The sequence below is a fragment of the Strix uralensis genome, chromosome 5, assembly GCF_047716275.1.
Source record: "Strix uralensis isolate ZFMK-TIS-50842 chromosome 5, bStrUra1, whole genome shotgun sequence".
Lineage (NCBI taxonomy): Eukaryota > Metazoa > Chordata > Aves > Strigiformes > Strigidae > Strix > Strix uralensis.
The window spans coordinates 57,465,434-57,491,453 of NC_133976.1; the positions used below are offsets into that span (position 1 = coordinate 57,465,434).

The following is a 26,020-nucleotide window of genomic DNA, read 5'->3' on the forward strand; positions in this document are numbered from 1 at the left end:
GACACACACCAACTCCTGGTTAAGGAGTCAATATAGTATTGGTGAACCTGGATCATTCCAGGAACTATCCGTTTATGACTTACAAACCACGACCTGCCTCACACTGCTTTGGGTGTTGAGCAACACACTAAAAATGCAAGGAGGGAGGTGCTGAGGTGATAGCCTTCACGCTTACTTTCCACCACATGACTTGGAATGAAAAGTTGGGGGACTTTAACTGCCCTCAGCCCACTTTCTTGTAGCAGAGAAAGTGCATTAGAGATAAAAGCCTATGGAAGACCTAGAAAGGGAGACAAGATCTGTAAATCTGCAGAGCCAGGTGGGCTGGCAGGAAGGATGGCAAGCTGCTGACAGCATTATGTCACTGACTGCAGAGGCATCATCACTCAGGACTCCAGTGCTGTCCAGTCACCAACTGGGATCACATACCAACTGCAGGAGTGTGGCAGGGCAACGTGCCTCCTCCCAACCGTCCTGGGGCACTATTAGAGCGACACATAACAGAGACAACAAAAAGTAAATGAACTCTGTGTCTCTTGCCATAAAGCACCTTGTAGACTCCTGGCCACACTGGAAATGTAATTTTGTGCAAAAATGTGACTAAAATGTACTTCCATGCAACAGATCTGCTTCCTGCACTGACACCACGGTGTCCAGCAAGTCTGCCTGCTGTAATGACAGAGTGCCCCACTGGAGCTGAAGGTGCTGAACCATTTTCAGTTTATACAAAAGAAACAGAACAAGTAACTTCCAGTTTCGAATCCATTTCATCTCCATTTTGAAAATAAAGATGTGAAAAAAAGCAGAATCCTGTTTCCTACCACTTACGCATTGGACAAACCGACCACAGATGGACTTCCTGATCGTAGTTCAATGTGTTAAGCTTGCCTCTAAAAAAAACCTTACACGACACCTACTTACATAGAATGCAGATACCCTACATATCAACATATATTTTCTTTTCAGAGTAGAACTGCCTTTTATTTATCTGGCTCCAAAGCAAACAGCTGATCCTTTATGCAGGACGCAGCTTGAAAAGGCTGAAGCTCTTACTTCTCGAAACTGGAGATAACAAAGGCTTCCCCCATGTGGCTCTTGGAAAAAAAAAAAACCAGAACAAACTTATTTATGGCTCTGCTGATTCCCTGTGTTGTTAACACAAGCTACCACACTTTTAGCCCTGGAAAGCAGAGGGTGTCTATCCTTACACAGCAGACACCTGGTACCTGCTAAGCATGAACTGCACTGTTGTGGAGAACCTCTTGTTTGCCGAGACCCTTGGGATCAGAGGAGGAGGAGGAGTTTCCCCTTTCCTGGTGCTCCCATTATTTGAGTGGTGAGAGGATATGTGATGGGAATATAAGAGTGCTCCTCCCATCTCACACAGCAGGATTACAATAGATCGAGCACTGGAACAAGAGTTGTTTTTTTTAATCTGGGAAAAAAGGCTGGGATAGAAACTAGTGAGGTGTCCACTCTCACTGCAGAGCAAAATTATCCTTGTTTCAACACAGAGGGGAAAAAAACCCGTGCATGCCAAAAGGCAGGTCTGCAATCACCCTAGTCTTCAAGGCTTAGCATAAAGCTGATTCCACACTAAACACTGCTACACAAATATAATCCAGAGGTTTCTGATTAGTGCCTAAGGGGGCCCCAAACAACTTTTCCATGAGAGTCAATTTCTGCACAATAAACTTTCACCCAAGTCAGCATGGTACAGGACCAGGCACTTCTGCAAAACTCTACATAAACTAATTTTCCCCAAAACTCTCTAGAAGTGGTTTTTACCTTCTGGTCCATGAACTTCTGCAAGTCTGCAAACTATTTATAAGATGTCTGTGGAAGATAATGGCAACTGCCTAGTTTGCTATACAGAAGTTTGAAATAAAATATTTCTGCTAGAGATGCAGAGCTGTACCAATCAAAGAAAGGCTGAAAGACATTACTGACAGTTAAAAACAGATATTATTAAGTCTTTTATATGACACTCCTACCCTGAGCAGTGACAACTGGCGCCATCCAAGGTTCTCTCCATCATCTCCAGAGCCAGTCCTGCAGGCACTCTCCAGTGAAAGTTTGATGCTCAAGCTGGTCTCATCCTACTGTTCCCAGTGACAAAGGAACAACAGCCTGAAGGATGGATGGCTCTTCCTTGACATGGCCTCTGACAGATCTGCAAAGCTTTAGCTGTCAGGGTTTGCCATTCTCTTGCTGAGGTGCAAGAAAGGCTCAATTCAGGTCACACTCTCACAGCTTTGTTGTATTACTGGGTAAAAACCACATCAGATTCACCTAGCAGGACACTAAGTAGGTCTCGCTTCATTTGGCTCCAGAAAATGGCTTTTTAAGGAAAGTATATCCCACAGCACTCAAAAGTTTTCTCCTTCAGGACTCTGTCCTTCCAGAACTTGACTTTCTGAAGAGGCTAGTAATACTCAAAACACCTCTCAGGACTGTTTGCAAAGCTCTTATCTAGCATGTCATGTTAAGACTACTTAGGTCTTGCTCCTGCAGAAATTTATAGGCACAGATAACTCAGAGAAAAAAAGCAAGCTATAAAATCACAGAATCATCTAGGTTGGAAAAGACCTTGAAGATCACCCAGTCCAACCATTAACCTAACACTGACTGTTCTAATGATCATTAACATTTGTAACAAAATGAGACAACCCCCCCAATATTTCCAGTTTCTGGGGATCAGGAAGATTTCTTCTCCAGAACAAAAAGGCTGTTGGGTTACAGACATTTTCTCTCATTTCTGAATCATCAGGTACTTCCCAGCCAAGAAATACTGCACTTACTGGCAGTGACAACAGTTCTCATAGTCATAATAATACCAATATGTTATATTCTTTTCTTCTATCTCATAAAACAAGTGTGTTTTCATTTCTCCTAGGGTTGTGTTTTTTTTTTTCTTAAACCAGAAATAGAATTGCTCTGTGACCGATATAAGTTGTTGCACTCCAGTTTAAAAAAAGCTGAGACTTCCTCAAAGACAAAACAAATGTGGCAGGACAACATCCTCCTTTTCCCTATCTGATATCAACAGTAACACAGCTGACAAGTGAGATTTTTCCCCAGTGCTCCCAGATATTTACCCTGTGTAAGTTTTATGCATCTAAAATCTTGACCGTGTGATGAAAAGTGGCATAGAAAGAAATTTAAACAAGTTTTTGTGTTGCTGAGGACGCAAACCTGAAGTGCCAACACCTCTCCATCTCTTGAGGGGCATTTGGGACACTGCACTCACAACATACAATGAAGCTATTTGTTTACCACATCCTACTTGACAATTGCAAAATCTCTATATCCTATCCATTTAAGCTTGGATAGGATCTAGGATAACCAGTTTGATACAGACCACCAACTAGGATCACCTCTGATTCAGCTAGAAGAGCTGTAGGACCACATACACCAAAATACAAGGCCTTACCTTTACCCCTGAAGATAAAGTTGCAATACTCCTTAGGATTTACTTTTTTAAAGGTTTTCTTTCCTTCTCATGTTTTGGTGAGAAGTTTGCAATTAACAGCCAGGAAAACAGGTGTCATCCCAATCACTTCCAAAACAGTTACAACCTCAAATGCCATATCACTTGGGAGGGGCAAACTCACTGGTTCCTTTGTTAAAGCATCCCAAACACCAAACATGGTAAGCAACTTTGCAACACACAAACCAATTCACTAAGACTGGGACTGAGACCGGCAGCTCATTTCGTACAGATCCCTTAACCAATAATCTCTACTGTTGCGACCTCAGGTAAGAGATGTTGATTTTTAAAAGCAAGTATTTTGATTATTGCCTATCTTTTAACATTATCAAGGTCCTTTAGAACACTGATATTTGCAAAAGATACCATCTTGCAGGAAATCAAGCAACAGGTTAAAAGCACAGCAAGGGAGAAAAACCTAAATGATACCAGCAGAGACCCCAAAATTGGAGAATCACTTCAGTCCTGAGCTGGTGTACAGTATTTCCCTCACCTTATTAGCTGATGTTAACTCTATTATCCCCTGACCAGTTCACTTCCTCCAGAAATATGCCCCTCCTCTCTGCTGCCCCTGATGGATTCCCTTCACCCTCCTTTGGAGGAAGAGTTACTATGAACGACATCTCCCTGAGATTACCAAGACACATTATTAAAACATTATCCTAAACAGGAATTAAGAAAAGTGGCACCTGTCATTTTAATCTATTAAATACAGAATTAACATAACTTTATATCAATATGACATCACTGGTCCCCACCCTAACCTCTTTAATTACATGTCATGCTCTTCTCACACCCTTCCTTCCCTTTCACTTTGTGATTCTCCAGGGTAGGAACCCAACCTTTGTTTCTGCATAGGGAAAGACACACACACAAAGTGTGTGGATCTGGAAATACATAATGAGATAGATCTTTGTTCCAGTGACTGCTTCTTTTCAGCACACCACTCCAGACTCTATAGCAGCTGAAAAACTACTGTAGAATTCAGATTATCCATCAAGCAACTGTATTCCAATCAACATCTCAGCAAAAGCACAGCAGTGCTCCTGCAAGGCTGGTAGTTCCTTCTTGAGTGATTTTAAGATCCAGCCTCTCACTACTGAACACCTCCTGTTCTTAATTCCAGCAAGACTGCTTTTCTCTCCCTTCTATTAGCACTAAAGAATCCTCCATTTTCTCAAAGTACTTTTACTACTTTATTCCCGCCACCTCCCTACCACCACCATCCCAAGCATCACAGCAAGCCATGCAGAGTAAGACTGAGACATCATGAAGTAGGAAGCTATGACATCACATTAAAAAACCACACACCAACACTGCAATCTACTTGTTTAGAAGGAAAGTACCTGCCTAAATTCAGACATCCCTCAAAAATTAGGAAGGATGAAAAGCAGACATAGGGAAGAAAATCTTCCTGTCCCACCCTTACCAGTTCTGTGAAGAGACACCAGCTGTCCCGGAGCTCACAACCACTGCCTGCAAAGAGATTGAAATCCGTGTCACGGCGGTTCTTCGCTCCCTCGAATTCACATCACCAGGTATGAGGAATTACATTTGTCTCCTGACTTCCTTCTAACATTTATTACAGCTGATCTCACAGGGCCTGCAGCGTGTCTATTTATGCCCACTGCCTAGAGGATACTGCCATATTTCCATCTCTGTTTCGTGACTGTTCCTTCCCCCCGCCCCAGCCAGACAGGAGACAGACTGTTTCTCTTCTGGGACACCTCCGAAAAGATGCAGGTGTGGAGGGCAAATGAGGATGGCAGAGCTGGACGGGTGAGACCACCTGAGAGTCGCAGCCTCGGAGAGGAGAAAAGGCAGGTTAGGGGAGAGGCTTCTCCAGGGGAGCAGGAGGGAGCAGGGGTGGGTGGAGGAGAGCGAGCTAAGCCTGGGGGAAGCGGGGAGCAGGCAGAGCACGCCCACAGGGACAACGCGCCCTAACCAGCCCAGCCGAGCCTGACGAAGAAGCTGTGCACAGTATGAGTCACCCGCTGGAGCCCAGACCCTGCGTCAGCGCAGCAGGTGAGCGGGAGCCTGCCCAGGGGCTAGGGAGAGAAGGGGGGGTCCCTCCCTTCCTTCCTCCCTTCCTTCCTCCCTTCCTTCCTCCCTTCCTTCCCCCCTTCCTTCCCCTCTTCCTTCCTTCCCCTCTTCCTTCCTTCCCCTCTTCCTTCCTTCCCCTCCGGCCCTGCCCCTGCCCCAGCCTGGCCAGCGGCCGGGCAGCGGAGCCGCGGCCGCGCACTCCCCGCCCCGCACACAGCCCCAGCAGCAGGGCCGCCCCGGCGGCTTTAGTCCCCCCGCCTGCCCGAGGGGCACCGCAGGGGAGGGGTGGGGTGCCGGGGGTGTGCGGGGCGCCTCACGGGTGGCGCGACCATTACTGGGGAGCCCGACGGCCGCGGGGGGAGGAGCAGGGCTGACAGCCCCGGAGGGCGAGGGGCGGCCCGCCGAGCCCTCCTGCCCGCGGGCAGGACACCCGCCTTCCCCCCGCCCGGCGCTGCCCGCCACCCCCGGCTGGGCCGCGGCAGCCCCACCGGCACCCACCTGCTCTCCTCAGCGGCGTCCCCGCCGCCCGCCCGCCGGCCGCGCTGTCCCCACAGGGCGGGCGCCCGACCCCGACCCGGCGGCCCCACACGCCGCTCCGGAGCGCGGCGCGGCGCGCATGCGCGGCATCCGGGCGGCGGCGCGGGGCGCTGTGGGGGCTGTAGGCCGCGGCCGGGTGGGCCGGCGCCGCCGCCACACGGCGCTCGGAGAGCACGGGGACCGCACGAAGGGGTCTCTCGGCGACGGTGACAAGCGTTGAGCCCCCTGAGGCAGAAGAGGTGGCACGAAGGTGGGAGAAGCGCCGCCAGCCTCTGTAGCGGCCTGGGAGGAGGCAGCGGCAGTCCCGCCCGCCGCGCTCACCGTTACAGCGGCCAGGGAGCAAACCAGCTCCCACTTGGTGAGGCGTCGAGAAGCTACTCCGTGCTTTTCCATCATTCGGGTCTACATTAATTTTCCCTCCAAGCAGGGCACAGGCCCACTGCCGCTTTACTGGTGGGATCTGATGCGGACAGGGGCTACATGAATACATAACAGAACAAACTGAAGAGTGATTCTGTGATCTTGCTTCTGTGACCTGGCCTGGCGAATTTGTAGTAACTGCTTCAGAAGCACTTCTTGGTGCCCTGCTCCCAACAACCAGTTGGGGGGGGGGGAAACTACATCACTGGCTGGTGCCCCTGCCGACTCCACTAGAAAAAAGAAAGCGAGGTCCCAAACCAAGTTCTTCTAAAGAGGAGTAGAAGCCTCCGAAGGGATTTGTGTATGATGCCACAGTTTTCTAGGAGGGTGACATTTTCCCTGTGCTGTTGTTACTCTTCTTAAACTTTCCAGGAAAACAATTCCAATGCCTCACAGTTGGCAGCCTCTAACCTAGCACAAAGATTTGTTTCCAGATGACGAGAAAAGATACGTTAGCTGTTCCTTTTCTCTGCACAGGGTTGGGTTGTTGTTTTTTTTTTTTTAATCCCACAAAGGAGGAATGAAGACCAAAAAAGGACTGCTGCATCTGTCCATTTTCTTTCTTGGCTATCCATTTGAGTAATAATTTGAAAATTACCAGTGTTCAATTAGAGTTATCCTTTTCAAACAGATGGCTAATGAAATGTTAATAGCACGAGCTGGCAAAATATTTTAAACACCATAAAACTCATGAATGTTTGAGACATTTGGAATGCCATAGCCTAGAGGGAAGGTAAAGCCAGAGCAATCTAGATGCGGGGAGATCATGGCCTGAAGTTTCCCACTTCTCTGACTGCTTAATATAGACAAACCTCATTAAAACATACTGTATTTTGAAATCCTCTTTAAACAATGATGGGCTCAAGAGCAGGTAGCTTCTTTCAATTAGTTCTGCTTTTCTTAATTCTCTCCAGCAATCACACTTGAGAAGAGTCAAGTAATTCTGATCATGTCATCTCTGAGAGTCTGAATAAACAGAGGTAAGAGAGAGCTTTTTATTGCACTCAACCTAAAGAAATGGGCTGTAATGTAACAACAGTGAAAGAAGATGTAAGGGAATCATTCCAGTTTAAGTCAAAGGGAGAAGAGTTTGGTCCAGTACTGAATGTCCAGTAAAGCACAGACATTACAAACAGAACATTCAGGGCTAGAAATAAGAAAAAAGCTCTTTCTGGCATCCAGTGCATTTCAACATCTTTTTTCCTTATCAGACAAAACTTAGCAGTAGAGAATGACTTTCACATGCCAGAGCCCACCCGCTGTTCAGGATCAAGCACCTATAACAAAGGACCTAGAAAAGTAAATCACAGTGGCTGGTTCCTAACTCAGACCTGTAAATATGATTTTCAGAAGATACAGAGCCACATGTACAGTATTAAACCAGCAAGGGAGCACTGAAGGACCACCAGTTTGATGAGCCAAGAAGTTCCATGGCCTCTCCCTTTCATTATTCCAAATTTTTTTGCCTATTTGCTCCCCAGGTCACAGTACTCTGAAAGCCAGGACAACCTTTTATCATCTTTTAAGACAGCTGTGGAGACAGTTTAAGAGCAGATGAATAAGATGGAAATGGAAGTGGGCTCAGTTCCCCTCACCCCTGCTCTTCAACAAGTCATACATGAATGTCAGGTGGCACCTGGCATTGCTCTTTAAACAGCTGGCAGTGCTCTGTAAGGGGCCAATGAAAGGTACTGTGATAAAGTTACCTTGTCACAATCAAGCGTTCCTCAGTAACTCAGCACACAATAGGTGGAGGCTTGATTAACAGCAAAGAATGAAAAGCCCATGTGGAATCAAGGTGGCTGTAAACTCTGGGAGTTAAATGTACTGTAGAGAACCAAAAATAACATGACACAGTTAACGGACGCAGTTCAATAAGGCTTTTATTATCTTCCTGTACCAACACACCTTTGGAGAATATACCTAAAGTGCCAGCTCAATTTTCCCACCCATCTTGCTTTGGTATGGAATCAGCGCTGGTCGAACCTCCTCCTTCAGGAACTTTGCCACCTGTTCAAGAAAGATGAGAAAATTAGCAAAAGAAAGGGTTCCCTTCTCCCCATTCAGACCTGCTTGTCTCACTGGGGTCTCTGTTTCACAGGGACACCTAGCAGTGTGATACATTCAGGGTCAAAAATGGGATGCCCGCAAGGAAAGAGAAGGAAGCCAAGGAAAACAAGAGAGACATGCATCTGCCTTAGTAGTATGCACAGAGGTACATAATACGTACACTCTCTGGCACACAAGAGGGTGCAGAATTAAACAACACACTGCATTACAACCTGTAACACCTGTAGCCTCTTTCCACTACTTCACCTGCTGAGGAGCACGTCCAGTGAAGGAGGAGGGATCCAACAGGCTTTCAAGTTGTTTATGGATAGGGCTGAAGTAAGGATCAGCACGGACACGGGCAATGAAGTCATTATCACCCCCTTCCTGTTTCACAACAGCAGCTGCTTGCTGGGAGAGAACACGAATCTTCTCATGGCAATCCTGTGGGAGCAGGGGGAAGAGGAGGGGAAAAGAAAAAAGTTATTCCATTGCTACTGACAGCATATGTTCATACCGCTAACTTGTGCGGGAGGGAGAAACATCAAAGCGTACTGCACTGGACAGCATACAAGTGAGAGACAGCTTGGACTGCAGTGTCTCATACACCACTATATTAAAACAAGATTTTCTTCATCCTTACGCATCTGCCCTTTGAGGCTAAAACAGTCTGAATGACACATACGTTCCTTGCTCAATTATACCATAAACTTATGACACTGCAATCCTTTACACTTCCTCAAACCCCCCAAATACTCTTAGGAGTCATTGTAGGATTTTTTTTCAGTTGTTCTATTCTCTACTTGCATGATTTTTCCAAAGATGGACTATAGTAACTGTTTCCAAAATACGCTTATGAACTGTAATAAAGAAATTCCTTATTCACCACTAGTCATCCCCTGTATAGAACATCTTGGGAGCATAACAATGTAAATAAAACCTCTACAGGTTTGGTAAAGGGAAAAGAACCTGTCTAATTTAATGAGCAGGGAGACTATGTAAACCATGGCTTACATAAGGACAGCCTGAAGGGAAAAAAGCCCTTACAAACCTGAGGGCCTTAAGACATTCTCTCCCAAACAACCCTCACATTGCACTAAGACTGGAAAAACCCTTATAACAATTTTTCTGAAACACTTCCTAATCCCTTGATTTCCTGTGGAATCAATCTGTAAAAACAAGGGAACCCAACTGTAGTAAGGGACCACCTACAAAATCAGATGTTGCCATGCTGGCCCTAAAATGCAGTCGTGGTTGCATTTACAACGATGTAAGAATCTTCTCCTCACATGTATTATCCCTGATCTATCTTCAATTAGGAAGAAAATGACCTCCAAAGGCTATCTTGTTCCACCACTGACCCACCTCAGACAAACAGATTTGTCTTCTGGATGTTTAGGGGAGAGAGCTGTTCAGTGATGGGGAAAAGAAATGAGTTTCTATGGTATGAGGTGGGAAAGCATAGGAAATGTGCTGTTCCAGAGTTCCCAGCACATGAAAACAGAACATACTAGTGCGAAAAAGAACAGATTCTGTAAGTGTACTAAGCTCTATAGATTTGTAATTAAACAGCACAAAATAGAGAGTATTTACTAAAGTATGGAATACTTCAGAAAGAGAAACAGCTGAAAAGATAATGAAACTTATCCACATGATGTGACCCATAGGAAGCTTACTCACTGGCCCAGTGACAAACATCAGAGACACAAGGTGGGACGGGGGCAGGGAAGGAAAAAGGATTTTTCCTGACTAACATCACGGGTGAGTTGCCAGAAGTGTTTCAGAGAACTAGAACCACATATCCTACTCAAAGCTTCTAGCAAACACTTTTGGTTTTACTATCTTACAAGCTTAACTTCTGTCCCATGTGGAAATAATCATAGAAGGATAAATTACTAACTGTAATTAAACTGTAAGTGAAAATAAGCTGGTTTATTCAGATGTAAATTTGATTATCAGTTTTAAACTGAATTGCAAGATTAAATGATAAGGAAATATAATCTAATTGTGTCTGGATTTATTTACTAAGGAGAACATTTAACTTCAGTTTGCTTGAACACAGAAAACTTGAATGAAGGACCATAAGCAAAGTTAATAATAAAAAGCACTATACTGAATTGGGGAAGAGTGACACATGAATGAATGGTTCACAATGGTCTTACTTGCTTTTTTGTTAACAGCACTGATTCATTCTTTTAATTTACAAGGTAGCCAACTGCCAACATGTTCCATTTAAAGAAGCTTGGCCTGTGTTCCAAGTTCCTTCAGACATTTACAAAAGGAAAACGCCTACCAGTATCTAATATAAAAACAGGTCTCCCTCTTCTCCAGCACAGCCAGCCAGATTAGCTCAAACACACAGTGTTCCTAACAGTAAATACAGATCTCCACAACTGCTCTCTCCTCAGAGAGCAGAGTCTGGCTCTGCAGCACCAGTGTAATATTATAACTCTGTGGGAGTAGGTGGTGAACAAAGAAAGGTGAGATGGTCAGGACAAGTGCTGAGGTACTTTTGTTTCTCAGGAGTGAAATGCCAGGCAGTGAACAAAGGTATTTTTGACTGCATTTGTACCTGACGATTGCCCCCTGCTTTCACCATCGCCATGATTATATTTTCTGTGGCCATGAATGGCAGCTCCTGCCGGATCCTCCTCTCAATCACCTTAAACGAAACAAAACAAACAGAAAAAAGAAACAGCATTATAGGAATTCTGTAAACAACTGGGACTCCCAGTGAAGTTTTCCTCTCCCTCTGAATCTCCAAGACTGGATAATGATGCAAAAGATAATTTCTGGTTTTGAACTTAGCTATGGAAATCCAAGTATTGAAGCTGATAATACTTAGAATCTGTATCTTGTAAGGGACATTAGTGTGGAAAAGATGTGCAATGAATTATTTTCTTTAACCTGTAGGTAGGTTACAGGACTGCACCACATCTGCCTTGACAGTATCTTTTGGTGGTAAGGTCTACAGATCCATTGTGTAGTGCAGGGGAAAATAACCTTTTCGAGAAATTTTTAATTTACTACCTTTTGGCTTCAACAAGAACCCTTTTATGTCTGTCCTACAAACAGTGAGAATACAGAGCAAAATTCAGAAACCATTTGAACCAACAGATAAAAATGTAATCCTTTGAGTGGGAGGATTTTTATACACCGGCATAGTTGCAGCATTATCAAGGATGCAACACTGCATACATTATCTCCTGCTTTACCTTTGGATATACCACAAGTCCCTCGGAGATATTCTGCAGTGTACTCAGAATGATGTCAGCTGTGAGGAAAGCCTCAGCCAGACACACGCGCCTATGAAACACACATACCCAGGGCCCCAGTTAGCAATAAAGGTCATGTTCCAGTCTACCTTGGATCCAGCTCTTTAGTTTCTGTAAATAGCATTACTGTGGCCCTAAAGCTGGAACTGTTCTCATTATAGGTGCTTCTTGTTGCTTAAAGGTCACAACCAGGAAAGCTAAAGAACATCTTATAGCAGTAGCTCTCAAGCTGGGGAGATGGCAGGCTTTCAGGGTTTTTTTTTTTTGGTCAGTAGAGAAAGGGAGAGAGATGAAGAGAAAGGGTAAAGGCGCACACAGAAAGCTCCAAGATAATTCAATGATTACACAGCTAGGAAAGAGGGCAGCAATGTACAGAGCTAGCAAACACATGAGACTATCTTCCCCTGTGTTCTGTGTTGCCCTGTCTACTGATCCTACTCTCCAAGAGTAAGACATGCTGCACTGTCACGCTGTGCTCAGTGGGGAACTGTGATCCTCCATGCATTTGGTGGGGGCTTCCTCCAAGAGACCAGCTCCTGGTCACAAAGGAAGCTCCTGACGAAAAAGAATGACAAAAACGAAAGGAGGGAAAGGAGAGGAATAGTGGGAACTGAGCTGTATCAGGCAAAAGGCTCTGTCACAATGCAGCAATTACAGCATCATCCATCTGCAACAGCTGTGCCTGGCCCATTCTAAACTGTGATCTTTTAAAATACACTAGTACTTGAACCTTATGCTACACTTAAGGCCCCCAATTCTACCAAACATTCTTCAAAAAGACTTTGCTGTTTTGTAGGTTGACTGCATTTTCTCTGGCTTGCTCTCCTTTCACAACACTATAGCTTTAACAAGAAAAATCCAAGGCATAGAATTTTTTAATTGGATTATGAAGCGGACAAAAGACCCTTTTTCTATTAGGGGAGATGAAAATAAAATTTGAAACATTCCAGTACATCTCTCAACACTTGGTAGCTATTGGGAGATAAACACACCATATCAACCAGTATCCAATTTCTTAAATTTACATTGTTTTCTGCTGCCTAAGCAGCTCTTTCCTTAAAACTAGCAACTGTGGAATAAAGTCCTTTTGGGAAAAGGTCTTCTATGCTTTCATGAAATTTTATGCAGACGTTATGTTTGTGGAGAGATTTTTAAAATAACATTCTCATCAACAATCTGAACACTAGTCTATAGCCAAAACTACTGCTGTTCATTGTTCCACAAGCCCTACATCTTAGAAATCTAAAGATCTAAAGATTTCTAAGATTCTAGGAGATCAAATTCAACAACAGAAGACTCCTTTGAAACAAAAACGTTTCAAAGATAAATATGAGCTTTATGCAAATTTAGTACTAACTGGAAAATGGAAGCATTGCATTTAATTGCTGTAATTTACTTGAAAATAATTATAGGTAACTTTTGCTCATCTCAAAATAGTCATCATGAAGAACCAGAAAACAAAGCAGAGTTTGCTGAGCAGTATCTAAAGACCTGCATAGGTTTTCATGAAACATTACTTAAAAATATAATGTTTGTGCTCTTTTTTAGGATCTGAACTACTTCTTGTAAAGAACAACTTCTTGTAAAGAACAAAGAGATGAAAATTTTCCTTAGATTATTTGGAGGGTTAAGGGATTACAGATAAAATGTTGAATTATTCTTTAAGAAGTGAAGAGGAGCAGGACCAAAAAACACATTCAAAACAGACAGGCAGGAAAATTTGAGAAATGTAAGAACTGCTATAGTATGCTGTTGAAATAGGAAGACTGGAAGAGCAATTTATTACCATGGCTTCTGCATCCCCTCCCTCTCTCTGCTGGCTTACTTTGCAGAAGATCTTGACGTTAAAAAAACCTAACAGGTTTCATCTAGTCCTAGAGAGGAAACCAGTTTGTAGTCTCTAGATTCTATTGAGACTGCTTTTCATCAAGGCAGTAACTTGTGGTTTTAGTTTAAAAATAGTATTTTCTAAATGCATCAAAAGACCTTCCTGCACAAGAGCTTCTGACATTGCTGCACTGCATGATCTAAACAAACCTGTTGGCACTGTCATCCAACGTTCGCTCAAACCACTGCACAGAGGCGGTTTGGAGGGGATCCAGCACCAGCGTCATCAGGTGTCGAGCCAGGCTGCAGCAGCGTTCTGAACGCATTGGATTCCTCTTGTAAGGCATAGCACTTGAACCTGTGAAAGGAGAAAGAGTGATGGAAACTCCTGATGATGGAAACAGGACATAGAAGTAGTGCATTCAGGAAGAAGAGATGAAGGTCCTCCCCCAGACAAGAAAAATGTGTCAGGAATCACGTTTTTGACTAAAGCCTTAAGACATGATGATTTTCTGAGGACAAAATAGAATAAAGAAAATGACACCACCACACTTCCCCTTCAGATTAGAAACATCCAAATGTGAGGAGAAAAAAAGTGACATTTTGCAATTCTGCAAAGCAGAAGGACTACCACATAAGAAGAACAAATGGTCTTAATTTTTAATGCAATATTTAGCACCACCTCTCTAGGCTACCCATGGCAACTTTAGTAGTGTTCAAGACCCCACCTGCTCAATAACATTGTCCTTCACTTATACTGCTTGCTGCCTGTTGCTCTGGTGAATGGATATCAAAACCAACCATAGAATGCAGAATGATTCAAGTAACAAATATGACTAAGGCTTAATTTGCCAATTCAATCCTATGCAACTATTTAGGGTGCCTGCCTGAACTTTCTTCCAGCCAAGAGCCAAATCTCTCTGTTTCCTTCTCCCCTTCTACCAATGTCAGATTCACATCATTAGTAGTCTTCTGGCAAGGGTTCAGCCTAGTTTCATGGTTCCAAATTTGTCTGTTTATAAAGACCAAAATGCTGAGTCAATCTGAAAACCTACAGCTCCAGTTAGCTTCATGAGGAATACAAAACATAGACCCAAGTCTTCCTCTGTGGGGAGTATGTGACTGCTTCTGCTCTCCCCCCAAACCCAGGAAGTGCAGAAATACAAATCTGATTTTACTTACTTAATATCCAGAAACCTCTGGGTGAAGTGCATTTTTTTTTCCCTTTAAAAAAGACCCAAAATACTAACAATGTCAAACCTCAGTTAATTTAAAGCAACTTCTGTCAGTGACATTTTTAAGTTTACTTAAAAGGCTGCACCAACATAAATCAGAAGATACATACACCAGTCCAAGAAATGTGTCTTGTCCCTTACCAATCTGGTCTTTCTCAAAAGGCTCCTCTATCTCCTTCAGGTTTGCCAAAAGACGAATGTCAGTACAAATCTAGAAAAAAGCCCAAGAAATTAAGAAACAGAACCAAACTAACACACACCATTATATACCCCTGCTAGTGTTCCTGGAGAAGTGTTTGCATCTGTGTCTGAGAAGTAAATTGGGACACAGTGAAAAATTTGACAAAAAAAAAAAAATGACACCGCAATCATACTTCGCAGCCTAAAAATCCCAGTCAAGAAAGCATAAGGAAAAAAAAGGTGTCCACTGTGTTAGCATGGAACAGGACTTCACAAAGGGCTAGCGTTTGCAGGGAATGGAAGAGATACCAGAAAGGAACAGTGAAAATGCATAACAAAATTACAGTGATTTGCAAAGACAGACAATGTGTGCTCACTGAACCATCCAACCCACAAAACTAAACCAGAAGAAAATACCACAGATCACTTCAGCCCAAGAGGAGGAGGAGGGAGGGAGGGAACAGAAATAAATCAATGAAAAAAATCCACAAGGACAAAGAGACTAACAGCATTATCAGAGAAGCAATTAACTAGGAGAAAACGGTGAAATTTAAAAACTCATATACCACTAGGAAAAACATTTACTCTAATTGGATCAATTTAGCATAAATTACACTAATATCTGGTGTGGAATTTGTCAACTCATCTTAGAATCTGCTCAGTAAACCTGCTTTATTAGCCACTGGTCTTAAGATCTTTGAGGCTTGATTATGCATGTACCCAGCGATGAATTTACATGACCACAAAGAGAACAGCTGAACAAGAAACACCAGTTAATATTTCCTGAGAACAGCGTTCCACATCATGAGCACCTTCTGTTCAAGATCTACAATGTCTCCCCTTCTTCCCAATGTATACAGATAGGTCACTCACCTTGTGTATAGATGCCCCAAGACTGGCCAGCACAGACAGGACTTCAATATCCACCTTGCGACTATAGGTCTGCCCTGTGACCATATAAGCCCTAAAAATAAGCACAGAAGTTGAGTGCTCCAGACAGATACAACTGTACTGCAAGACTCTGAGCAAGAAGTGACATAGCCTTTGAAGTGGAGGGTTGTCATTCTGCCCTGATGAGAACAACTTTGGCTTCAGGCTGTCAATTCTGGGCAGCTTGCAGATGGGAGAGTGAGAAGCAGAGTGAAAATGGACAGCCGTACTTTGACAGGGAGACAATTTAGGGGGTGAAGTTTCCTGTGGGCAGCTGTAACTGGGAATGGAAGACGGGAAAGGGACGCAAGTCAACAGCAGTACAGATGTCAGTTTGGCAGCTAGGGGAATCTGGGCCAACAGACAGCAGGAGTCATGCTTTGTTAACACAGATTTAGGTGACTAAGCATGCTTGTTACATACCGCTTAAATCCTGCCTTTGCAGTCACTAATCTGTCCAGCTCTTCAACCTCAGGGTGAAGAAAAAAACAAAACAGAGCTCAGAATGCAGCAACTTGGGAAGGTCAGCAACAGCAAAAAGGATCCTTTGCTTTTTGTAGTTTACTCTCAACAAATGTTATACTTGCTGGGAAGCACCCCTCCCAAAACGCTGCTCACTTCCACACAGGGCCTTGTCAGCAGGTCCCAGAGGGAATGCACTGCCCTTGTGAATCTGATGCCGGAATCTCCATGTTCCCCCAATAGCATTCCAGAGGGGAGAATCGCAAAGACTACAAGTCTACGCCCTGGGCTGTCTGACTTACTTTACTATGGTCTCCCTCAAAGAGTTGCAAGAAGCTGGCTTGAGTGCCAGTGGTGCCTTTCACACCCCGAAAGCGCAGGTCATCCCGAGCCCGCTCCAGGTTCTGCAGGTCCATGCACAAGTCCTGAATCCACAAGCAGCACCGTTTCCCCACGGTGGTGAGCTGCGCGGGTCTGAAAACAACCGAGAACAGGACGCGACTCGTTGGCAATTTGCACAGTAACTCCGGAAGGCCGCACTTTGCTGCTGAGGCCACCGCGAAGGCTCCTCGCAGGCTGCTCCCTCTGACTCCGCCGAGCCTCGGGCAACGGGAGCGACGCTGAGGCCCGGGGGCGCCCCCTGCCGGCCCGCGCCGCCCAGCGCCCAGGGCTCCGCCCTCAGGGGAGAGAAGCGGCGGGGCGGGGGGGGGGGAGGCAGAAACAGGGCGTGCATCTATCCCCCACCCGAATTCTGTTCGCCCAGGGGGCATCCTGGCTAGCTTAAAGCATTGGTGTGAACTTCTCAGTGCAGAAACATCTGCATACATGTTGCGATTTTAAATTATTCCTCTAAGGGACCACTCCTTTTTATTTATAAAAACACATTCCTCGGCCTCTGGGCAAACATGCAATAATTAACAACACTGTTAGCCAACGTTTTTTGTAAGATCTCCACGTTGAAATAAATATCTGCAAGCTTTAACCACACTGTCCCCCTGCAAATCTTTTGAGGAGAAAATGGGGGTATTCTGCAGAACCTAGAAGTCAAAGTATTTCAAACTACCCACATGAACTCCAAAGACAATCTCTATACTATTTCAAATACGCACATGAACAAGGTGCTCCTGATTAAGCTCAGACATAAAAAGAAAGCATACAAGATGTTGAAGTAGGGATGGGCTATCTAGGAGGAATACAAAGAAACAGTCATACACTGCAGGGGTGAGGCTAGGAAAGTCAAAGCCCACTGGGATGAATTTGGTGTGGAATGTGAAAGGCAACAAGAAAGGTCTCTGCAAGCACATAAGCAGGAAATGGGAAGGTTAGGGAAAACACGGGCCTATTTGTAAGTGGGGCAGAGGCCCTGCTGCTGAAGGACACAGAAAAGGCTGAGGTATCAATGCCTTCTTCACCTTAGTTTTTACGACTTCGCCTTGCATACACTTCTTGAATACTCCTTTGTACTCTTTCCAAAAGCCAAGCTAAAACAGCCCAGGGACACTCATCCAAAAAGCTGTAGAAGAGGGACCTAGGACTAGAGCCGATTGAACTGACATGGTATATACAGCAATTAATCAGAGACCTGACCTGATGGTCTCACTCTCCTTTGGGACAAATTTTAAAGTTGAGTCTGACATGACCTGTGCTTAATTTCCCTGCCTCTGGTGTTCTGTATTACTGGGGTAGAAGATCCAGGCTTACCTCAAGGTGTACAGTTTAACGCCTCTGAAAGCAAACCGTCTTCATGAAGCAGCAGATTAATCTACCCCAACAACACACCTATCCAGACTTTGTTGTCCTTTGATGCAGTGGTCTGCCTAAAAATACTTCTATTCTATCCTACCCTACCCTATCCTGTCTTATATCCTACCCTATCCTAAAAGCAATGTCAGAAGTGCTGCACGAGAAATGTAAGGTTTCCCACGAGACAGAAAACAGTATCCTGTTAAACAGAAAAATCTTTCTGATTTTTCCCAGGGATCCATATAGCAATGTATGAAAACAGATGGATACTGAATCATCACTTTAGAAGAAAGCTTCAGCTATAGTGACAGAGTAGCTGTAGTAACAAGTAGCCAGTAACAAACCTTATTAAGCTGCAGTTAAAACTAACTTAACTGACAAAAAACATAAAGAAAATGTGACTGGAAGACAGGCTTACTGCAATTTCCAGTCATGTTTTTTGAAGCAGCCCAGAATATGCATATCTATGTTTGCCAGGAAGTCATTCCTTATGAAGCTGTGTTAGAACAACTGCTGACAGCTAGTCAAAGCAACAGTTCAATTTCCTGAGACAAGTCGGGAGTTAGGCACATACTCCTTTTCTGAACCACCACCAACGTCTTGATGACGTCCAGCAGTACCAACTGCTACTGGTCAGAGATGGGAAGAAGAAGGATGAAAGCAAGCAGTAGCAGGTCAGTTTAACCAAAGCATAGCTGACAAAATGAAAGCAAAGGCTGATGGCTACTTACTGGTAGTGAGTGAAGCCCAAAGTAGGCAGGTCAGCATACTTCTCAGCAAAATCGGCCAGCCGGCTGATCACCCTTGCGAGCTGGTGGATGCAGGAAGGATAGAAAAGATGCAGAATGAGGGGAAAAAAAAAAAAACCAAAACACAGCAGAAGCTAGCATGCTTAAGCACAAAAATACTGTGAGAAAAAGGGGAGGGAAACAACTGTGCAGTCCTTCAGTGCCTCACTCTTAATTGTAGAATACGATATGTTTCATTTTTTCAGGGCATGCACATAATTTCTGCTTGCTATGGAACTCAACCGAGAGATCATACAAGTGGTTGGACTTCAGCTCAAACTAGCCTAGTCCTTGTGCCCAGCCCAGTCCTGCAGTTGGTTTATCCCTGGATATTTTCTTTATTCCTGGAATTGGTCAGAAATAACACTGCTTTGGGTATAATTGACACATGTGCAGTCCAGGGCAAATGGGGTGCCAAGACATTCAGGTCAGATAGAGGACACTGCACTATACTCCCACTATATTTGACCACAGAAAATTCTTATTATACAGCTTCTTGAATGCTGACACACTCCTAGGAATACAGTTAAGGGGATGCCTAAGCTGACCCTGAAAGCAATACAGTTGTTTTCTGAAACTAGTACCTGTGGCACAGATAAACAAGGAGTTGCTTATAATTGCCATGGTGAGCAAAGAAGCTTTGGGGAAAGACTTGAAAAAGGAAAGGAAGATAACCATTCACTTTCTTGAGAATAACCCACTTAGGAAAATCCAAGTTAAACACAGGCTGTTCACAGGACATCAGACCTGCCTGCCCACTTCTGAGACACTGTGCACAACCGCCTTCTCACCTTGGGTAGCAGCAGGTTAAACCCATCACGGAGGACAATCAGATCCTGAAAGAATCAAAGAAAGGAAGTTTGGGCCATGTCTGAAGGACCAGACATAATAGCTTCTCTCAGAGAGGACAAAGATAATTAAAATATGCTTTGTCTGCTCAAAAGTCTCTTCTTAAAATGAAAGCTCTGCTTTCCTTCTTGTACCAGAAGTTGCAGTGAACTTATGACAAAAATGCTGGATCCATCGTTGTTCCTTCTCTACTATCCACAGAAAGTCATACTGGGCAGTAGAAGACCCATTTCCACTGAGTGGGTATGAATGATTATTTTGAGATACTCAGGATGCCCAACGAATGAGAGACTGTCATTCATCCCAAGTGGAAAATGCAGGTCCTGTAGGCTAAAGACAGCAGGAAAATAAGTGCACTGATCAGGCAGCGGTCATCTTTAGTCCTTGAGACTGAGGTATAGCTAGCTGCAAGTGTCACAAGGAAGGTGGTATTACCTAAAAGCCAAACAGGTTCTCAAATGAGTAGGGTAAAAATAATTACACAGTAGCTTCCCATACGACAAAAGCGGTTGTGAAGTTGCAATGGCTCGGACACAGAGGAACAGCAATATATACTGAGAAATTAGACCTTAGTTTTAACTCAGGTTTAGACAGGTTTTTCACATTTTACAGTTCTGTAGAACAGTGGTACTTTCTTTTTCACTTAACACACTTATCCATTCTCTTGGCCACTGAAAAGCTTTATTTGCCCTGAAGTAATACAGGAATTCCAAGCAGCAGTTGAAAGCTCATGGGCTGCATCTATCAAAAGTGGCCTTGCTTGTAAGTCAGTGAACACTTGTCCCACTGGCATAACCAACGGTTCACATGTTCCTGCATGCGTTTGCAACTCATGATCCCTTATCTCCTTGAATATTTAACATGCAAACAAATCTTAGAGAACAGTTAGTTTCTTCATATCAAAAGAAAGAAGGCAAGAGGAGCTTGCCTTCCTAGGATAGCTAGGATAAAGGGGAATTAACTTCAACTGTAAAACTAATAAAAACGTCTGAAAAAAATCTATTTAACAGGAAAGTTTATGAAGAGCTATCAAACAAGCAACTGTAGCTTTGTATCGCCCAGCTCTGCAGGCAGGGAACTGAAAACATATTACCGTATTATCCCCTACATAACAGGAAGTTGCTCCAAGGTGAATGATGGCTGCAGCTTTTGGACAGCAGTGGGCAAAGGTGTGAACGTGGGCCATCACATCATGACGCAGTTTCTTCTCTTCCTCCGCTGCCATCTGGAAGTCAATGTTGTCCAGATTTGCTTCCATTTCCTGTATCTGCTCATCTGTGATAGGAAGCCCAAGGGACTGCAAGGGGAAAAGTACTTTCTATTTCTTTTTGTCTTGAAGAGACAACCCAAATTGAGACACAAGTTGTTTAGATAATTTACTCCCATATGACATCTCACAGAAGCATGGCAATCTGGCATAATCAGGAGCTGTAACAGCAAATGCTTTCATTCTAGGGTTGCCAACCTTTTCCAATAGGATAGGACAGTGTTCATGCTTAGATGTTCCTCTTGGACTTCATACTTTCCTCAATAATGTAACATCCCTGTGACAACTACGAAAATTGGGCACATGGCGCAAATTGATATAAAAATAGTACAGTTTTAACTTCTTTTAATGAAATTTACCCCTCGGGTGGGTACAATCCAGGTACCATGTGACAAGACAGCTTGTGTCAGGAAGAACTCTTTGGATCACAACTAAACCTACACAACTGTAAACAGCAGGCCTAGAACATGTGAAAAGGTACCTAAGCTTGTACCTTTCCAAAAGACCTAAAGTACTTCATCTCAGTCTGAATCTGGAAGCTTGGGAAATCAGTTACTTGATCTGGAAGCAGGAGATAAATACTCCTAGGTTCATGTTCAAAAATATTTGCTAAACCTTTTCAGCAAGCTGACTTAAAATCACAGTAAGATATCAAACCACAGACTTATACACTGGTGTAACTCTTGCACAGTTCTACACTTGCACGAGCTAACTAAGCTGAGAAAAATGTCTTTTGCCGATACTGAGAGTTTAAATGTCTCACAATGAACTTGGCATTACTGCCTTTTCCAAATTAAAATGCTATTGTCTTATGCATTAGTAATTAGAAGTCACCAGACAGGAAACTTCAACGATACAAAATATTTCAAAAGCTGGTTCTGTTCAGAATCAAACTGACTGAAAAAATGTTTTGCAGATGTGAAATCTGGAACTAGAAAAGACAGCAAGTGAAGCAGATGTGTCTTCAAGGTCCTCATCAGATAATTAGTACCCACACAGTTTAAAATATGATGCTGCATAAACAACCATGAGTGCCTGGGGAAGGCTGAGGAAAAGCATCTGGCCCCAGATTGCTGTCTTTGAAGTGTACTGATACAGACTGTAACTACCTGAAAGCACACAGGCAACTCAGGCCTTGTGCTATCTCAGGCAAGCCTTGTGTCAAGATTAAAATCTCATGCCTTGTTCATGCATTCATAATCTGTTGGGAAAAGCTGGCCACAGTATGCACTCACTGACAGCCATACAGAGAGGAAAGAAATAATCCCCAAGAAAAGGAATTCCTACTAGTCACAGGAATACATGCAAGGTAGGGTAGTGCTGAGGCAAATGCTGTTCTCATGCGTCCACAAACATCATGTGAGGCCTCTTCCCTATGAGTTTTTGCTGATATTGACAGTACCTCAGGAAGAAAGTAATTGGATGTCCTTCAAACCTGTCTACTTAAGAAAACTAAGTAGGAAAACTTAGGGTTTTCTCCAAAGCACTACAGGTCAGTGATACGCTCTGTGGATTGTCATTCCTCCGAGGCTGTTCCAAGACTTTGATGCGCCACTGTAACAACTATGACTGTTCACTCATTCCTATTCCTCAAGGAATTCCTAAAGGGCAGAGCAGAGATGGAACATCTCCTGCAAACAGAATAAGAACACTGGGATGCTCATCCAAAAAAGAACATACGACAGAAAAATAATGAAACTTAAACGGGACAAAAAAAAAAATAGATCGAGGGCTACTATAGGCCCTTATAAGAGAGAAAACATTCAGATTTCACATATGCAATACATTTTATTAGTCAGTTTGATGCTGCAGGATGTCAAAGCTACTTCTACGAGAAGGAAGAGCACCATGAAATTTGTACTTGACCTTCAAATAGCATATTGTTTAGGTCAAGAGCTCAAGATTAAAAAAAAAAAAGAAGACATGTTAATAGAAGTTTCATGATACAAATGAATTTATGCTAAAAAAATAAACTAGAGTTTTGGGATGTGTATGAACTTACATGCTTCAGGTCTTAACCCAAACTAACGACTGTCAGTTGGGAAAATAGTTTAAGGAGCTCTCTCTTACTAATCACAAGCTTTGCTGAGTCTCCTCTTTCAAACTCCTGTATTGCCTGCTCTAAGGAACAAAATACCAACTGTAAAGACTTTCTTTCTAATCCAGTTTCCAGTGAAGTAATTTTTCAGTTCTTGTTTCACATATTCCAAGTGCACTACTTGAAAATATCTCCCACAAGTAGGGTGAATATTGAAACCATTTGCCCAGTCCTGTACTTTACTTAAAACTTCATTCCTAAACTGCTTGTCCCCTCTTTTACTACTTCCCTGCAACTTTTGGAAAACCTATGGTAAGATCTTCCTAATATTCTGATTTACTACAAAACAAGAGCAAGTACTGCCCACAGTTCATTCCTTTTTCTTTTAATGTACCCAGAAATAAATATTGGAGAAGCAACATATAAATGTCTTGAAAGTGAGGATAAGTACTGGAGTAAATATTGCCCATAGTTCATTATTATTTTTTTTTTATATATGCCCAAAAGAAATACTATGTATCTTCTATAAGGAACCTGCTTATAACTAACTGATCACTGACAGGGCTAACAGGTGCTGAAAGTAGCTGACTCTTCCTCCTTTGGTCCAAAGCTGACATCAGAAGACAAACTCCCTTGGAATGAGGAGACAAATAAAAATAGTCTTCCCTCTTCCCACTACAGAAAGGGTGCTCAAGAAATTGCAAGATCTGTCTCTACCTTCTGGGCACAAAACTATGGTGGCAATGGGAGGGAAAGCAAGGGTCAAGAGACACGGGAACCCCAAGTTCAAAGCTTGGGTGTAGAAATCTAGAAGTCTCACACCGGTTCTTTCAGCAGCTTGCTTTCTCCTGTTGGGCAAGTCGCGTGAAGTATTTTGGTCTTGAACAAAAAGTGATGATTATCTGCTGGAATTGATATGACAGTGTTTAAATTATCATGCTTTTGAACATGCAAAGCTCCTTAAGCATGCATTGTTGGTATTGACACTTGCTATACTAGATGAGATGTGCAGTCTGCTCACTCCAGCATCTCAACTGTGACAATACCTAGCATGTAGTATTTCAGAAGGTGACTCCTATTTAACACAGCTGTATAATTACATCTTCAGCCTCTAAAACACCACATTTGGCGCAGCATACTATCGATGAGGCCACTGTAGGGGGTATGATCCTTGAATGGAGAAGGAACACATTAATGACACTGTGTACCACTTACTCATTCTCCAGCGTGGTGCTTCTCTGCCCTTACACTAACAGCCAGACCTAGCGCTTGGATTGCTTCCTAACAACCGCAGCACTTCGAAAATGGAAACAGAAGGACTCTACAAAACAAATGGGCAACTATTAAGTCCGAAAGTAAAAGCTATTCTGGCAGAAGGCAGAGTAGATTTGTGTGTTTTTTCTTTTGTTTTTTTGGGAACATGTTACAGCTTTTTTCACTGTCAAAAACCTGATACAAGTCTTTCTCTCAGTCACGAGGAATCAAGTTAGTACATCTTAAAAACTGACTGTGTCTCAACTAAGAAGTAATAACGGGCTGTACACATACCCCTAACTGGGACCAAATTCAAAGAAAGGAAGTTTAGCTTAAACTACATTTAAAAAATGTTAACACTATAGACTCTACTAACACAACAGCTTGCAATCATATGATAACATACCATTATTGCTTCCTAATAGCCAAATTGATAGCAATCTTTTGTGCTGTCAGGTATCTTTTTTGGTGGCACTCAGCCTGTCAGAAATGTCATAAGCATTTCTGGGGTAACTGTTCTGCTCACTTTGGCCAAAACTAAACTTATCTTAGAAAGAAGGGCTATCTAAAAACAACTGGCTGCAGATGCGAGGGGTGGTCCAGCTGACACAGACTGGCAGCAATCGGATTGAACGAGAGAGCATGTTTCATCAGTCACACCTCCTGAAAAGCAAACAGCCAAGCGCTTAAGGAGGACACTAATGTTTGCTCAGCAGGCAACCCCCCCGCCCCAAAAAAACCCCAAAACTGCTTAGCAAAGCTTTTACAGAACTAATTTCACAAAGAAGGTAAAAGTGCGAGGGGGAGGGTATGAGACAAGAAGAGGTGATTTGCTGGTACTCGGAGGATTGCGTACAAAGCGTTGTGTAAAACTCGGCTTGCACGCTCCCCCCACCGCCACCTCCTCCCGCTGAAACACGCGAAAGGGCGCCTGAAGGCTGTCGTGGTCAGCTCTTCCCGCTCGCCCCGGGCAGACCCAGGCCGCTGCTCGGCCTCGTTTCGCCCAGGGCAGCTCCGGGAAGGCACGACGGGCGGTTCCCGCGCCGGGGCCAGCCGCGCCGCAGAGACCCGACGAGCGACGCGCGCAAAGCAGAGGGGCGGCGAGCTGCTCCCGCCGCCACCCCTCGCACCCGCCGGTAACCGGCCCTGCCCCGCCAGAGCCCTCAAGGGTCACTGAAGGGAAGCGGGACCGGGGCGTGAAGACGCCCCGCCACGACAGTGTGTCCCCGCCCCCGGCCCAGCCTTCATCTCTCGCCAGGGCACGGAGGTGGCGCCGGGCCGCTCCCCCACCCGCCCCGCCTCAGCGGCCCCGTCCCGCCGTTACCTTCTCAGCCTGGGCGAGGTAAAGCCAGAGGCGGCGCCAGGTGCCGAACTTCTTCCTCTCGCTGAAGTTGAAGCCCATCTCGGCGCTGGCGTATCGCGACACCAGCGGAGAGCGGTAGCGCGCCAGCGCGTCCTCCTCGGCGCCGAGGGTCGCCATGGCAGCAGCAGCGGCGGCGCAGGGCGACGGAGCGATCGCTGCCGCCCGGGGCAGGGCGGCCGCCGGCGGCGGGGTATAAGGGCGGGCGGTGGCCCCGCCCCGCTGTCGCGGCGCCGCGGGCGCAGGGCGGGGGAGGCCGCGCGCGGAGCGCCG

General features: G+C 44.3%; 2 protein-coding genes across 3 annotated transcripts in view; both read right to left on the reverse strand.

Annotated features, from left to right (window-relative positions):
- Nucleotides 1-6,132, reverse strand: part of SGSM3 (small G protein signaling modulator 3) — a 30,904-nt gene extending 24,772 nt beyond the window's left edge. Inside the window, exons 1-2 of one of the 2 annotated variants that reach the window (XM_074871102.1) lie at nt 6,032-6,132; nt 4,920-4,966 (exon numbers count right to left, since the gene is read on the reverse strand). The gene's annotated coding sequence lies outside the window, so the exon portion shown is untranslated. Of the gene's footprint in view, nt 1-4,919; nt 5,466-6,031 lie in introns of those variants that run through there. The other variant, XM_074871103.1, reaches the window with a different exon arrangement.
- A 2,223-nt stretch (nt 6,133-8,355) lies between these two features.
- ADSL (adenylosuccinate lyase) lies at nt 8,356-25,940 on the reverse strand. The gene is made up of 13 exons (XM_074871107.1): nt 25,712-25,940; nt 20,922-21,125; nt 19,771-19,815; nt 18,923-19,002; nt 16,751-16,922; nt 16,410-16,456; nt 15,930-16,020; nt 15,018-15,087; nt 13,852-13,999; nt 11,755-11,845; nt 11,112-11,201; nt 8,807-8,983; nt 8,356-8,500 (listed from the first exon to the last, which is right to left on the reverse strand). The coding sequence occupies exons 1-13, from the start codon at nt 25,865-25,867 to the stop codon at nt 8,414-8,416; spliced, it is 1,458 nt and encodes a 485-aa protein (XP_074727208.1). The 5' UTR covers nt 25,868-25,940; the 3' UTR covers nt 8,356-8,413.
- Between the last annotated feature and the right edge of the window lie 80 nt (nt 25,941-26,020).